Genomic DNA, 13,203 nt, shown 5'->3' on the forward strand with positions numbered 1-13,203 from the left:
CTGGGGTGAGAGGGGAGGTGGGGAGATGGTGGTCAAAGGGTGCAAAATTTCAGGTAGACAGGAGGAGTAAGTTCAACGGGTCTGTTGTACAACGTGGTAACTATTATTATTAATAATAACAACATATTGCATACTGGAAACCACTGAGAGTAGATTTCGTGTTCCCACCACACACACAAAAATGAGAAGGATGTGAGCCGATGCATGTTAGTGAGCTGCATGGAGCCGTTCCACAACGTGTACATATTTCAAAACATCATTGTGGCACACCATAAATATGTACTTTTATTATATTTTTTGAGACAGCCTCACTCTGTCGCCCCAGGTAGAGGGCAGTGGCATTAGCATAGCTCACTGCAACCTCCAACTCCTGGGCTCAAGCGATCCTCCTGCCTCAGCCTCCCGAGTAGCTGGGACTACAGGCACATGCCACCATGCTGGCTAGCTTTTAAAAATTTTTAAACAGAATGCCCAGCTAATTTTTCTATTTTTTGTAGAGACGAGGTCTGGCTCTTGCTCAGGCTGCTCTCAAACTCCCGACCTCAAGCCATCCTCTTGCCTCGGCCTCCTCAAGTGCTAGGATTACAGGGGCGAGCCACTGCACCCAGCCAAATATATATAATTTTTGTCAATTTCTTAAAAACTGGAAATAAATAGCTCATAAGAAGGAGAAAGAAAAGAAAACACCACAAGAAGAACTTAAAGAATTCCTGAGACTAACATGTTACCACGTGCTTCATCCCCCAGCTTTGACAACTTTGAACTTATCGAGAATTTTCTTCCCCCACAACCCTGCTCTGCTCTGAAGGCCAAAATCTTCCCAACATCTCAGGCTCCGTTGGGAACACCAACTCCTCCTTTGAGCATCTTAGTGTTAAATAATTCCCACCCACGTCTGCCATTGGTGCAGGAGACACCCTCGTGTCCTCTCAATGAACTGCTATATTTTACCTCACTCATTTGTGTGGGTTTCTGCATTTTGCGACTAAAAAAAATCCCTAAAGAATCACATTTTCTATTCCAGAGGCGGAGGTGAGGATGAGGGTTCCTGGATCTCCCACCTGAATGAGTGCATCGAGGGACCCAGTGACGATCAGGTTGTTCTTAGGACCAAAATCGGCTGTCTGGACTGTGTCCTCGTGTTGCAGATCGGTGGCCGTGAACCGGTGAAAGCCCTGCGAGTCGGCCAAGAACATGCGCTCGGATCTCCCAAACCCTGAAACGGCAGGGAGCCGGCCTTACTCCTCTTGTGCCTGGAGGGGCTGGAGGGTAAGGCGTTCGATCACCAGGGACGTTCTGGAGCACCTGCTGTGTGCCGGGAAGGTGGACGTGATCCCTGGGGAGGGACCCCCCCTGCTGACCTCCTGGTTTCAGACTTCAGGCCTCTGGGACTATGAGACAATCAATCCCTGTTGTTTTAAGCCCCCCAAGTTTGTGGGCCAGTTTGTTACAGTAGCCCCAGGACATTTGAGCTGGTTTAAGTGGGATGAGGAGGTGGCAGCCACTGGAAAGGTGGGAACAGCAAGAGACCACCGGGAGGTAGGAGCATCCTGAGTGTGTGTGAGGAGCTGCAGAGAGACTGGTGCGGCCGCCAAGGAGCGAAGGGGGGGAGATGGAGGATGGGAAAGCGTGGCTCGATTTAACAAATAAACCAATACCAGGACACCCAGTTAAATTTGAATTTCAGATAGACAATGAGGCTTGTTTGTTTGTGCTTTTTCACTAGTATAAGTATATCCCAGATAATTGTGCGGGACACACTTATCCTAAAAACTTAATTTGTCGTCTATCTGCAATTCACATTTCACTGAGGGTCTTGTATTTTTTCTGGCAACCCTAACCCAGGGGACTTGCTCACTGGTGTTCCAAATATGATCTGAGTGATGTTTTGTTGAGAGGACCCCTAGCAGGGCAGGGAGGTGCACGAAGGACAGATTTGCGGAGGATCACTGAGGCCCCATAAAGGACACAAATGGGCTGGGCAAGGTGGCTCACACCTGTAACCCCAGCACTTTGGGAGGCTGAGGCGGGAGGATCCCTTGAGGTCAGGAGTTGGACAACATAGCGAGACCCCATCTCTACAAAAAGTAGGAAAATTAGCCGGGCGTGGTGGCATGCACCTGTAGTCTCAGCTACTAGGGAGACTGAGGCAGGAGAATCGCTTGAGCCCAGGAGTTTGAGGCTGCAGTGAGCTACGATTTTGCCACTGAACCTCATGTCCGGGCAGCAAAGCAAGACCCTGTCTCCAGGAGAAAAAAGAAAAAGACTTTTGTCCTTGGAACAGCACGGGTCACCAGTTGATTTGCCCCTGTCCGTTGGCACCATCAGCTCAGGTGCCGGGTGTGCCTGGTGAACGTGATACCATTCAAGCGGGCGTCCTGCCCTGTCACGGGAACTATTTGCTTGTAAGATAGGGGCACCATCAATTCTTCCAGATATTCAGAAACAGCATATTGGTGAATACACAGATGTTCTGATGCAGGGCAGCATCGTGTTTGTGGAGTCAAGCCAGACTCTGGGTTCAACCCCCAGCCCCTCCACTTACAGCTGTGTGACCTCAGGCAAGTTACTTAACTTCTCTGTGCTTTAGTTTCTGCATCTATCGATGAGAATAATGAAAGTGCCTACCTCCCAGGGCTACTGTTGAGAAGTAAAAGAGTTAACACCTGCAAATCCCTTAGCACAGGTTCTGACACATTGTAACCACCCAAGTGTTAGCGACTACTGTGACAGTAACTCTCATGAGGAGTGAGTCGCTACGCTACGCGCTTCACATGCATCACCTCATTTTAGCAACTGTCCGACGACACACGTCTCCCTACAAGGATACCTGCATCACATTCCTGTGCACAGAAAGATTCTCAGCAGGCCTGGCTTGACCACACCCCGCGCATGAAAGGTTTGCCCTTGACCTACTCCCGGGAGGCCACCTCTAAGCACTTGGAATGTGCCGTCTGATAAGAACGGTTTGCTTACCTGGAGGGTTTGGTTATACCAGATAGTAACGAAGTGACTTATGGTGGGAGCTTTGGGACATACGGTAACACCTTGACCTGTGGAGGGGCTGTAAGCTAAGGGAAGCCCCCCTGGCCGCCCTGGAGCAAGGACAGTCAGCCATGTCTATGTGACCAACTCCCGGCAAAAACCCTGGATACCAGAGCTCAGGGGCGCTTCGCTGGCAGGCAGTGCACCATGCGCATTGTCACACACTGTTGCTGGGAGAATTAAGAGCTGTCCCCATGACTGCGCTTTGAGGGGAGAACCAGAAGCTGACACACCTCGGTCTCCTGATCTCTGCTGCATGCACCCCTTCCCTTTGCTGATTTTATTTTTATTTATTTAATTAATTTTCTTTTTATTTTTCATTCTTTCTTTCTTTTTTCTTTAGAGACAAGGTCTTGCTCTGTCACCCAGGCTGGAGTGCAGTGGCATCATCATAGCTCACTGCAGCCTCCAACTCCTGGGCTCAAGTGATCCTCCTGCCTCAGCCTCTCGAGGATCTGGGACTACAGGCATGTGCCACCATGCCTGGTTAATTTTTCTATTTTTTGTAGAGATGGGGTCTCACTCTTGCTCAGGCTGGTGTCAAACTCCTGACCTCAAGTAGTCCTCCCACCTTGGCCTCCCAGCGTACTAGGATTACAGGTGTGAGCCACCATGCCCAGGCCTTTTTTTTTTTGAGATGGAGTCTTGCTATGTTGCCCAGACTGGCCTCAAACTCCTGGGCTCAAGGGATCCTCCTACCTCAGCCTCCCAAGTAGCAGAGCCCCTTATTTTTGTCTTGTCATAACACCAACCAGAATTTCTCCTGGCTACCTAATTGTCCCTCTTTCCTGCTAGACTGGAAGAACCTAACAGCCGGGGATTGTGTGGACGGACTCATCTGTGTACAAAATCATCCCTCCCTATCCTCGAACCTGGCCCACTCTATCTCTGTGACTATGTGGCAAGGATGAGAACTCCTATTTCAAAGATAATAAAGTGAAGCCCAGTAATTTAGGAGATTCCCCAAGAACAGGGATTGGCAAACTACAGCCCAGGGGCCAACACCAACCTGCTGCCTGTTTGCGTATGCCTGTGAGCTAAGAATAGTGCCTGCATTTTTATTTGATTTTATTTTTGAGACCGGCTCAGGCTGGTCTCAAACTCCTGGGCTCAAGCGATTCTCCTGCCTCAGCTTCCCGAGCAGCTGCAACTACAGGTGTGCACCACCATGCCCGGCAGTTTCTACATTTTTAAATGGTTAAAATAAATCAAAGTAAGATTCATATTTCATGACACATGAAAATGATATGGGATTCAAACTTCAGTGTCTGTAATAAAGTTGCATTGGCACATCCACACAGCACGTTTTAGTGTCCAGATCGGGCGTGGTGGCTCATGCCTGTAATCCCAGCATTTTGGGAGGCTGAGGCAGGAGGATAGCTTGAGGCCAAGAGTTTGAGGCTACAGTGATCTATGATGACACCACTGCACTCTACCCAGGGTGACAGAGTAAGACTCTGTCTCAAAAAACAACAACAACAACAACAACAACAAAAACAACAACAAACAGTTTGATTCCAACACTGAGTAATGAAGACCAGAGACGGTGAAGGTAGCTTGCTCATTCTGACCCTGTCGTTGGGACTTCCTAACTGTGGGGCCTGGGGCGATGGTGGAATGCCCTTTGGCCTTGGCTCGCTGGTGGGTTAAACGTGGCAGAACCGGAAGGAACCAGGGCCAAACGGTCCACTTGCCACAGGTACCAGAGGTGGCTCCAAAAAACTCAACCATTGAAATAAGTACTATTTTAACACACTATTTTTTTAGAAATCGAAAATTAATGTTCCCCAAATCCATGATGGACCAAATATCATCCTTTTCAATGAAAACATCATCAGAGGAGGGCATATTTCGGAAATTCTGTACCTTCCACTCAATTTTGCTGTGAACCTAAAACTGCTCTAAAATATAAAACCTATTATACTGAAGCCAGGCACAGTGGCACCTGTAGTCCCAGCTGCTCGGGAGGCTGAGGTGAAAGGATCGCTTGAGCCCAGGAATTGGAGACTGCAGTGAGCAATGATAGTGCTACTGCACTCCAGCCTGGGCAACATAGCAAGACCCTATCCTTTAAAATAATTTTTTAAAACTTCTCTTTTGAGAAAAACACACAGGATCAGAAATAGCACCATGTCGAGTTACATTGGAGCTTGAGGCAAAAGAGGAATACTGATTGTGTTGGCTCACTTAGGATGTTGGATATCCCCCTTTTCTGAGCTTACTGAATGTACTAGAACGTACTGAGGGCGCATGGCTGTCCCGGGCGCCCTCTGGTGGTGATATTTGTTTCTGCACCTTCTCCTTGTGCTGGAGGAGCCACAGGTTGTCAATCAAGGGGTTTTGCAAAGAACATGCTGAGATTTGGGCTTTCACATCTTCCCTGAAACTGCACAGTCATGCCCAAGGCCATTTTCCTGGGAAGTCAGAGCCGGTGCAAACCTTAACTGTCCTTGGGCCTCCATAGACATAACTGATTGCAGCGTCTTCCAAGTGGGGGAGATCTGATACACACTTTAGTTCTATCCCACATTTTGCAGATTACAAAGACGGGGCTTCAGTGCAGAAAAAGCTCATCCAAGGCCATTCACATCAACGACATTGATGTCATGTGAGAGTAACAGGACCCTCTATGGCACCACGGGGACACACTCTGCATGAATTGACTCACATATCCTTCCCAACAGCCCTAAGTGGGATAGTCACATGCCCATTTTGCAGATGAGGAAACTGAGGACCGTGGGACAGAGGAAGGTATAGTAAGGGTCTGGCAACATCATGGTGCCTGTAAGTGACAGGACCAAGATTTGAATCAACACAGTGGGTTCAAAATCTGTGTTCATGGCCAAGCTTGGTGGCTCACACCTGCAATCCTAGCACTCTGGGAGGCCGAGGCAGGAGGATCGCTTGAGGTCAGGAGTTCGAGGCCAGCCTGAGCAAAAGTGAGACCCCGTCTGTACTAAAAAAATAGAAAGAAATTAGCTGGGCAACTAAAAATATATAGAAAAAATTAACCAGCCATGGTGGCGCATGCCTGTAGCCCCAGCTACTTAGGAGGCTGAGGCAGGAGGATCACTTGAGACCAGCAGTTTGAGACCAGCCTGAGCAACAGCGAGACCCCGTCTCCACCAAAAATAGAAAAATTAGCTGGGCATGGTGGCGCATGCCTGTAGTCCTGGCTACTCAGGAGGCTGAGGCAGGAGGATTGCTTGAGCCCAGGAGTTTGAGGTTGCTGTGAGCTATGATGACACCACTGCACTCTAGCCTGGGCAACAGAGTGAGACTCTGTCTCAAAAACAAAAGTTCCTACAGCCATGTGTTTGCAATGGACCGAATGGCAGGAAATATCAACTTTCAACCCTAAATTCTGCTGTCATTATTATTATATTTTGAATTTCATCAATACAAATACGTGGGAACTTTGTTTTCTCTCATTACGTAAGTGCCTACACAATTTCCTCGATTCTGCTTGAGATATTTCCTGTCTGGCCTTTCTAGAGAAAGGTGCCGGCCCAGGGTGAGAGAGGGCGCTGCTCTCCCAGGTTCAGTTCAGAATTCTAGAAGTGCCAGAAGAAAACCTACCGGTTTCACCGGGAAAGATGAGAGGTTTAATGAAAATCCAGCTCGAGGCTCAGGCAGCAGAGTGGGTTTCCAGAGGTCGGTGCAGGGCAGCCCCGCCCCCTGGCCAGGCCGTGCAGACTCACCCATGCCTCGGAGCCCCACGGCCGGGCAGCAGAGCTGGAGGGCTTCACGGACCAGGCTGACTCAGGACAGTCCAGGTAAGGGGCACACAGGTCGAAATCATCCAGCAGGTCCCCAATGTCCCCGGAGATGTCCCGGCAAAAAATCCAGCTCATGCTGCCTGTGGAGGAAAAGCGGGGAGGATGCGGGAAGGACACACCCACCTCCAGTTCATCCTGGGGGCAGAGAATCACCTCCCCAATTCATCCAGGGTCAAGCTCCGCAGTACTGACGTTGGGGCTGGATGATTCTCTGGGATGTGTGTGTGCGGGGGCTGAACTGTGCATCGTGGGATGCAGAGCAGCAAGGCTGGGCTCCACCCACAAGGAGCCAGTAGCACCCCTGCCCCCGAGGGCGACGGTCAAACATGTCTGCAGACATTGCAGGTGTCCCTGGGGAGCAAAGTCTCCCTTGGTTGAGAATCACAGGGACAGATTAGTGGGTGGATGGATGGATGGATGGATAGGAAGATGGATGGATGGATGGATGGATGGATAGGAAGATGGGTGGATGGATGGATGGATGGATAGGAAGATGGATGGATGGATGGATGGATGGATAGGAAGATGGGTGGATGGATGGATGGATGGATAGGAAGATGGGTGGATGGATGGATGGATGGATAGGAAGATGGGTGGATGGATGGATGGATGGATAGGAAGATGGATGGATGGATGGATGGATGGATAGGAAGATGGGTGGATGGATGGATGGATGGATGGGAAGATGGATGGATGGATGGATGGATGGATAGGAAGATGGGTGGATGGATGGATGGATGGATAGGAAGATAGATGGATGGATGGATGGATAAGTAGGAAGATGGATGGATGGATGGATGGATGGATAGGAAGATGGGTGGATGGATGGATGGATGGATAGGAAGATAGATGGTTGGATGGATGGATGGATAGGAAGATGGGTGGATGGATGGATGGATGGATGGGAAGATGGATGGATGGATGGATGGATAAGTAGGAAGATGGATGGATGGATAGGAAGAAGGATGGATGGATAGATAGGAAGAAGGATGGATGGATGGATGGATGGATAAGTAGGAAGATGGATGGATGGATAGGAAGATGGAGGGGTGGATAGATGGATAGGAGGATGGATGGATGCATAGATGGATGGATAGATAGGAAGAAGGATGGATGGATGGATGGATGGATAAGTAGGAAGATGGATGGATGGATAGGAAGATGGATGGGTGGATAGATGGATAGGAGGATGGATGGATGCATAGATGGATGGATAGATAGGAAGATGGTGGGTGGATGGATGGATGGATGGACAAATAGGAATATGGATGGATGGATGGATAGGAAGATGATGGATGGATGAACAGATAGGAAGATGGATGAGTGGATGGATAGATGTATGGAAGGACAGATGGATGGGCAGACAGACAGACAGACAGGGTCTCTCGCGCTGAGGCAGGGTTTCTCACCCTCTGCACTCTCAACATCTGGGGCCAGATCATTCTCTGCGGTGGGGTGTCCTGTGCACTGTGGGATGTTGAGCAGCGTCCCTGGCCTCCACTCATTAGATTCCAGGAGCCCCTCTCCCCCAGTCGTGACAAGCAAAACCATCTGCAGACACTGTCAAGTGTCCCCAGGTGCAGAATGGTCCCTTGCGAGAACCTCTGCCTTAAGAGGAGCCCAGGATGTCCACGTTTGCCCTGGGCCTCCCTGGGCCTCCCGTGTGGCCCGATGGCCCTCTGAGATGGGGCAGCCCTTACCCAGCACCTCCTGCTTCAGCTCCTCCCAGCGGCCCGAGTGGAGCAGGTGGTAGGGCAACTCCTCCAGCTTCCGCACGTTCGCAACCGTGTCCGAGAACCACAGGGGCTGCGGGGCCACCTGGCAGGGGAGAGGGGAGGCTGCAGCTTGGACACAAACATGGGCCAGGCCCGACAGTGCTGGAGGGCACGGTGACACAATGGCAGACCAACATACCCTTCGTCCCCCATGGCCAGAGCCGGGGTAGGGGAGGGGATTTGCGGAGAAGAGAATCCAAGGGGGTGGTGTGTGACATTTCCTGGGGAAATAGGGAAGGTTTCCCGAAGGTGGGGGCATTGGAGCTGGGCCTCAGAGGACAAGTAGGAGTCTGTCTGGCAAATGTGTCAGAAAACAATGCATTCCAGGGCAAAGGAACAGAATGCCAGGACTGAATTATTAATGTAGAAGGGAGGGTAGGGGATCACAGCAGGGAATGAGATTGGGGAGGTTGTAGGCAGCAGGTCATGAAGGTGAACATCAGGCTGGAGGTCTAGCTCAAGACAGAGAGCACTGGGGAGGTATGGAAGGTGTTAGAGGAGAGGCATGACCAGGTTGGATTGTCAGAGCATTCCTTGGGAGGATGAACTGGGACAAGAGGTCCCGAAACTGAGAGACCAGAAAGGGGGTCAGACTATGTACTTGGAAGGACAGGATGAGGCTGAGACCGCAGGGGCTCTGGGCACACGGAAGAGGGTCTCTGAGTCATTGGAGAGAGGAAAGTTCAGCATCAGAAAAGAATCAGGGTCTGGCCCTGCCTCTGGCCTCCCCAGTCCAGCAGGGGAGAGAAAGACAAAGAACAAATTGAGCTATAACCAAAGAATTAAATGTGTAATTTCCTAGTTGTGATCACTGTATATGGTTATATAAAATTTTAATATCTAGGGAAAGGGTCCATGGGAACTCTCTGTACTATTTTTGCAACTATTCGGGAATCTAAAATTATTTAGAAATTAAAAGTGTTTTAGGATCTCACTGTCACCCAGGCTGGAGTGCAGTGGTGCAATCACGGCTCACTGCAACCTCAAACTCCTGGGTTCAAGCGATTCTCCTGCCTCAGCCTCCCCAGTAGCTGGGACTATAGGCACATGCCACCACACCTAGCTAATTTTTGTATTTTTTGTAGAAATGGGGTCTTGCTATGTTGCCCAGGCTGTCTCCAACTCCTGGACTCAAGGGATCCTCCCACCTTGGCCTCCCAAAATGCTAGGATTACAGGTTTGAACCACCCACTGTGCCTGGCCCACGGAGTGTCTTTAAACAGGATGAACCATTGAAGTTTCTGTACCAGGACTGGAGTGGCCTTCCTAATACCTGGGAGCATTAGACTGGAAAAACTGCAGGATTTGCTGGAAATTTCATCAGGGGTGTGGAACAATCAAATGGAGTTTATTTCAGAGCAGGGAAGAAGGGGAGGCTGTTTTCTGTTTGCAACACACAGGGCCCGGCTCATCAACAAGCCCCGGCACTCTTGCTCGAGGACTACTGGTGGAGTGTCGTCTCTGTAAGAGGCATGGTGCTGCCTGACCCCTGGGGGACAGGGAGCTGGGCACCTATTTTAGCCCATTCGGGCTGCTATGATAAAAATACTGTCGATTGGGTGGCTTGACTAACGAACATCTATTTCTCACAGTTCTGGAGGCTGGAAGTCCAAGGTCAAGGTGCTGGCGGATTCGAGGTCTGGTCAGGGCCCGTTTCATGGTTCATACATGGCACCTTCTTCTTCTTTTTTTTTTTTTTTTTTTTGTTGTTGTTGTTGAGACAGAGTCTCACTTTGTTGCCCAGGCTAGAGTGAGTGCCGTGGCGTCAGCTTAGCTCACAACAACCTCAAACTCCTCGGCTTAAGCGATCCTACTGCCTCAGCCTCCCGAGTAGCTGGGACTACAGGCATGCGCCACTGTGCCCGGCTAATTTTTTCTATATAGATTTTTAGTTGTCCATATAATGTCTTTCTATTTTTAGTAGAGACGGGGTCTCGCTCAGGCTGGTCTCGAACTCCTGACCTTGAGCAATCCACCCGCCTCGGCCTCCCAGAGTGCTAGGATTACAGGCGTGAGCCACCGCGCCCGGCCGGGACCTTCTTCTGTGTTCTCGTGGTGGAAAGAGCAAGGGAGTTCTCTGGGGTTCCTTTTATAGCACGAATCCCATTCATGAGGGGTCCACCCTCATGACCTAATCACCCTCCAAAGGCTCCCACCTCCTAATATCATCTCTTGGGGGCGAGGATTTCGGCATAGGAATTTCAGGGGACACAAACACTCAGAGCACTGCAGACTCCCTGGAGCTTGTCTTCTAGTGCAGGGAACCAGGCAGGAAAGAAACACAAAAGCACTGAGTAGTACCAAGTGCAGGAAGATGATCAATGAAGTACCGTGAAAGAGAGGGACAAGGTGACGGGTGGAGGAGGGATATGGCTCTCGGAGCAGGTAGGCCTCTCTGGGAAGGCGCCATGTGAGCTGGGATTAGGTGGGTGGGAACCAGCAGGGGAAGATTTAGGGGTAGGTACTCCAGGCAGGGGGTGGCCAGGTCTGGCAGGCCGTGGTAAGGAGGGTGGATACTTTCTGAAAGCAGTGGGCACTGGGCTCAGCGGCTCATGCCTGTAATCCCAGCACTTAGGAGGCCAAGGCAGGAGGATCACTTGAGATTAGGAGTTCAAGACCAACCTGGGCAACATAGTGAGACCTCGTCTCTACAAAAACTAAAAAACAAAAAATTAGCCAGGCATGGTGGTGTGCACCTGTAGTCCCAGCTACTCAGGAGGCCGAGGCAGGAGGATCACTTGAGCCCATGAATTGGAGGCTGCAGTGAGCTGTGATGATGCCACTGCACTCCAGTGTGGGGACAGAGCAACCCTGTCTCAAAAAAACAAAGTGGGGGGTGATTAGAAATAGATAATTAGAGGTGACAGACAGACAGACAGACAGGATCTCCCTGGCAGGGTTTCTCGCCCTGTGCACTACCTACACCAGGGTCTGGGCCGTTCTCTGTGGTGGGACTGTCCTGTAGGGTGTGGAGTGGCTTCCCTGATCTCCACCCACCAGAGACTCCGGGAGCACCCACCCCCCTCAATTGTGACTCCCCAAATGTCTCCAGACCCTGTCAAGCGTTGCTTGGGTGGCAGAGTCACCCAGAGGTGAGGACCTCTGGCCTACAAGGAACTCAGATCCGCCCCAAGAGAGAGTCTCTCAATCATCCCAGCACACTGACTTCACATGCAAACGGAACATGCTTCATGGCACCGGACGTACCGACATCATCCTCCTTACTGTAGCCTTCGTAAACCACCACCCCTGCCAGCACCCCAGGGTGGAGGTCCTACACCCTGTGAGCACCCTGGCTTTGCTGATTGCACCGGACACGGGGCCAAGTAGGCCAACTGGTTTCTGTCTCCCCAGATTTTTGAATTGGGACTCAAAGAACAAGCCAGTAAGAGGGTGCCTGGTACCCAAAATACAAGCTCCTGACACCAACCGAAGCTCAAGGCAAGCTGAAGTTCCAGGGAGGCAAAAGGAAGAACCTAGAAGAGAAGCCAATGTTCAGAGAGGACCCCCGAGGGAGAGAGGATGGGAAAATGCCCTGATTCTCATGACTTTCTGGTTTCCATGACAACTCGCTTCCTCCAAGTAGACTTCACCAGAATGGCCTGATGGGCCACCCCTCTATTCTGGATCATTGCCCAATCTGTCTTGGGTTTTTTTTTTGGAGTTTTTGTTGTTGTTGTTTTGGAGACAGGGTCTTACTCTCTTGCCCAGGCTGGAGTGCAGTGGCGTGATCATATGTCACTGTAACCTTGAACTCCTGGGCTCAAGGTATCCCCCCAACCTCAGCTTCTCAAGTAGCTGGGACTACAGACACGTGCCACGAGGCCCAGTTAATTTTTTTTTTTTTTTTTTGTAGAGATGGGGTCTCACTGTGTTGCCCAGAGTGGTCTTGAACTCCTGGCCTCAAGCGATCCTCCTGCCTCGGCCCCTCAAAGTGGTGGGATTATGGGTGTGAGCCTCAGCTCCCAGCTTGCCTTTGTACCCTTGTACAGTCCAGGCCAGTCATGAACTCTGGGGTGCGACATGAAATCTGGGGTGCACCCTTAGAGTCGGACACAAGGTGGCTCTGGACCTCCCCAACTCCCACTGGAGTAAGACCCTTAGTTCTCAACACCGGCATGAGCGGTTTCCGTTGAAAGGAAACAAACTGAAAGCTCCTCCTCACTGGGCTCTGCCCTCTAGGCAAGTATGTTGTAACAGACAGAAGTCTGAAATCGCACGGACCGAGAAAGAAAAAACTGCCCCCTCCCCAAACCAGAGAAGAGGCACAACTGTTAGTCTGTCACCCAGCACTTGGGGTGACGGGCTGCAGCGCCTTCTGTCGGCCCGTTGCGGCAAAGCAAAGCTTTGTGCCTTGGTGGCTCCGCTAATTGGCCTCCACCCAACCCTCCTGCGGAGGCAGCTTGGATGCTGGGGTGACTCTGATTAACACCCCCCTCTCTGTGACTCCCCGTCCACACCCAGCATTTCTGAGCAAAGGCTCTGGTCTGTCCTGTCCCTGGTTGATTGGCGTTCACAGCCCTGAGACTTTCATCGGGTTGAGCAACCGGGTAGGCAGTCTCTTCTTTCTTTTTTATGTAGGTACTTATTTTCCCACCTTTATG

At 50.7% G+C, this 13,203-nt stretch overlaps 1 protein-coding gene across 1 annotated transcript in view; it reads right to left on the reverse strand.

The window, feature by feature from the left end:
- The window catches only part of NWD1 (NACHT and WD repeat domain containing 1), a 39,732-nt gene that overhangs the window by 8,758 nt on the left and 17,771 nt on the right, over nt 1-13,203 (reverse strand). The window contains 5 exon segments of the mRNA XM_069483455.1: nt 1,062-1,216; nt 6,747-6,806; nt 6,809-6,904; nt 8,525-8,642; nt 8,739-8,820. Coding sequence (XP_069339556.1) covers nt 1,062-1,216; nt 6,747-6,806; nt 6,809-6,904; nt 8,525-8,642; nt 8,739-8,820 — 511 coding nt within the window.

Source organism: Eulemur rufifrons, chromosome 2, assembly GCF_041146395.1.
Source record: "Eulemur rufifrons isolate Redbay chromosome 2, OSU_ERuf_1, whole genome shotgun sequence".
NCBI classification, from domain to species: Eukaryota; Metazoa; Chordata; class Mammalia; order Primates; family Lemuridae; genus Eulemur; species Eulemur rufifrons.